Source organism: Ailuropoda melanoleuca, chromosome 20, assembly GCF_002007445.2.
Source record: "Ailuropoda melanoleuca isolate Jingjing chromosome 20, ASM200744v2, whole genome shotgun sequence".
In the NCBI taxonomy this organism is placed as follows: domain Eukaryota; kingdom Metazoa; phylum Chordata; class Mammalia; order Carnivora; family Ursidae; genus Ailuropoda; species Ailuropoda melanoleuca.
In genome coordinates, this window is record NC_048237.1 from 325,397 (window position 1) to 327,557 (window position 2,161).

At 39.9% G+C, this 2,161-nt stretch overlaps 1 protein-coding gene across 1 annotated transcript; it reads left to right on the forward strand.

Moving 5' to 3' along the window:
* Positions 1 to 341: 341 nt before the first annotated feature.
* On the forward strand, positions 342 to 1,300 carry LOC100477874 (olfactory receptor 11G2-like). The gene is given in 2 exon segments (XM_002931351.2): positions 342 to 717; positions 720 to 1,300. Coding segments are annotated over 2 exon segments (930 nt in total). The 5' UTR covers positions 342 to 368.
* Positions 1,301 to 2,161: the final 861 nt, after the last annotated feature.

The following is a 2,161-nucleotide window of genomic DNA, read 5'->3' on the forward strand; positions in this document are numbered from 1 at the left end:
GCTGGACATAACAAGAACCTCAGCCTACTCTTAAAAAGGCATTTGTCAAGAAGAGAGTTAACCCAGTATATTTAGTTTAAGAGGAGAGAAAAAGAATTACACGTAGTAATATCAGTCTACATTGCATTCTCCTACCTGGGATAAGCTAAATGCAATAGGGATTTTTAATCTATTTTGTTCACTGCTATATCTCTAGTATCTATAAAAAAATACCTAGCAAACAGTAAACACTCATTAAATATTGAATTTATACTGAATAAATAAACTAATCTCAGTTTCTTCTTTGGACAAAGAAAATGGAGTCCTGAGTCCTGCTGCTGTTCCAGGAATATTTAGTAATTATAGGTTCTTTCATCTCTCCCAGATACATGAAAATCTCCAACACCCCCAACACCTCCAGCACCATCACTGGCTTCATCCTCCTGGGCTTCCTTTGCCCCAGGGAAGGGCAGATGCTCCTCTTTCTGCTCTTCTCGGTTCTCTACCTCCTGACCCTCACGGGCAATGGGTCTACCATCTGTGCTGTGTGCTGGGATCAGAGACTCCACACTCCCATGTACATCTTGCTCGCCAACTTCTCCTTCCTAGAGATCTGGTATGTCACCTCCACTGTCCCCAACATGTTGGCCAACTTCCTCTCTGACACCAAGGTCATCTTCTCTGGATGCTTTCTCCAGTTCTACTTTTTCTTCTCCTTCGGTTCTACAGAGTGCTTTTTCTTGCTATTATGGCATTTGATTGGTACCTTGCCATCTGCCGGCCTCTACATTATCCAACCATTATGACAGGACATCTCTGCACCAATCTTGTGGTCAGTTGCTGGATACTTGGGTTCTTCTGGTTCCTGATTCCCATCACCATCATCTCCCAAATGTCCTTCTGTGGATCTAGGATCATTGACCACTTCCTGTGTGATCCGGGTCCTCTTCTAGCACTCACTTGCAAAAAAGCTCCTGTAGTAGAGCGTGTCCTCTCCACTTTAAGTCCTCTGCCCCTCGTCATTCCCTTTCTCTTCATCATGGGGTCCTATGCTCTGGTCCTAAGAACAGTACTCAAAGTCCCTTCAGCAGCTGGGAAAAGAAAGGCTTTCTCCACCTGTGGGTCTCATCTGGCCGTGGTTTCACTGTTTTATGGCTCAGTACTTGTTATGTATGGGAGCCAAACATCTGAGCATGAAGCTGGAACACAAAAGATTGTGACTCTTTTTTATTCTGTCATAACCCCACTTCTTAATCCTGTGATATATAGTCTTAGGAACAAATATATGAAAAATGCACTGCAGAAACTTCTGGGAATGTAAACGGTGTTCATCAAAAAGGCTCTTGGGAAATTAGAGCCCAATATTATATTTAACTTATTTACAAAAATTGTATTTAACTTATTTTCAGGTTAAAAAAACTAGTTTGTTTTTAAAAATTTGAGTATAGTTGACAAACAATATTACACTAGTTTCAGGTATACAGCTCAGCAATTTGACAAGCTTATACATTATGCTATGTTCACCACAAGTATAGCTATCATCTGTCTCATTACATTGCTATTACATTATCACTGATTGTATTCCTTATTCGCTGGCTTTTTATTCATGTGATTTACTCATTGCATAATTGGAGGCCTGTAACTCCCTCTCCTCTTCACCCATTTTGCCCAACCCCCACTTCACTCCCCACTCGCGACCATTAGTTTATTCTCTTTATTTATAGGTCTGGTTCTGCTTTTTGTTTATTCATTTTTTAAAATACCACTTACAAGTGGAATCATATGGCATTGTGTCTTCCTCTAACATATTTCACTTAGTGAAATACCCTCTAGGTCCATCCAAGTTGTCTCAAATGGCAATATCTCACCCTTTTCTGTGGCTGTGTAATACTCCATTGTGTATATTTTCCTTATCCATTTGTCTGTTGTTGGTCACTTGACTTGCTTCCATGTCTAAGCTGTTGTAAATAATGCTGCAATAAACATAGGCATGTGTATATCTTTTTGAGTTAGTGTTTTTGTTTCCCCTCGTTAAATATCCAGTAGTGGAATTACTAGATCATATGGTATTTCTATTTTTAATTTTTTGAAGGAACCTCCATACTGTTTTCCACAGTGGCTGCACAAGTTTGCATTCCGAAAAATAGTGCACAAGAGTTCCATTTTCTTCACATCCTTGCCA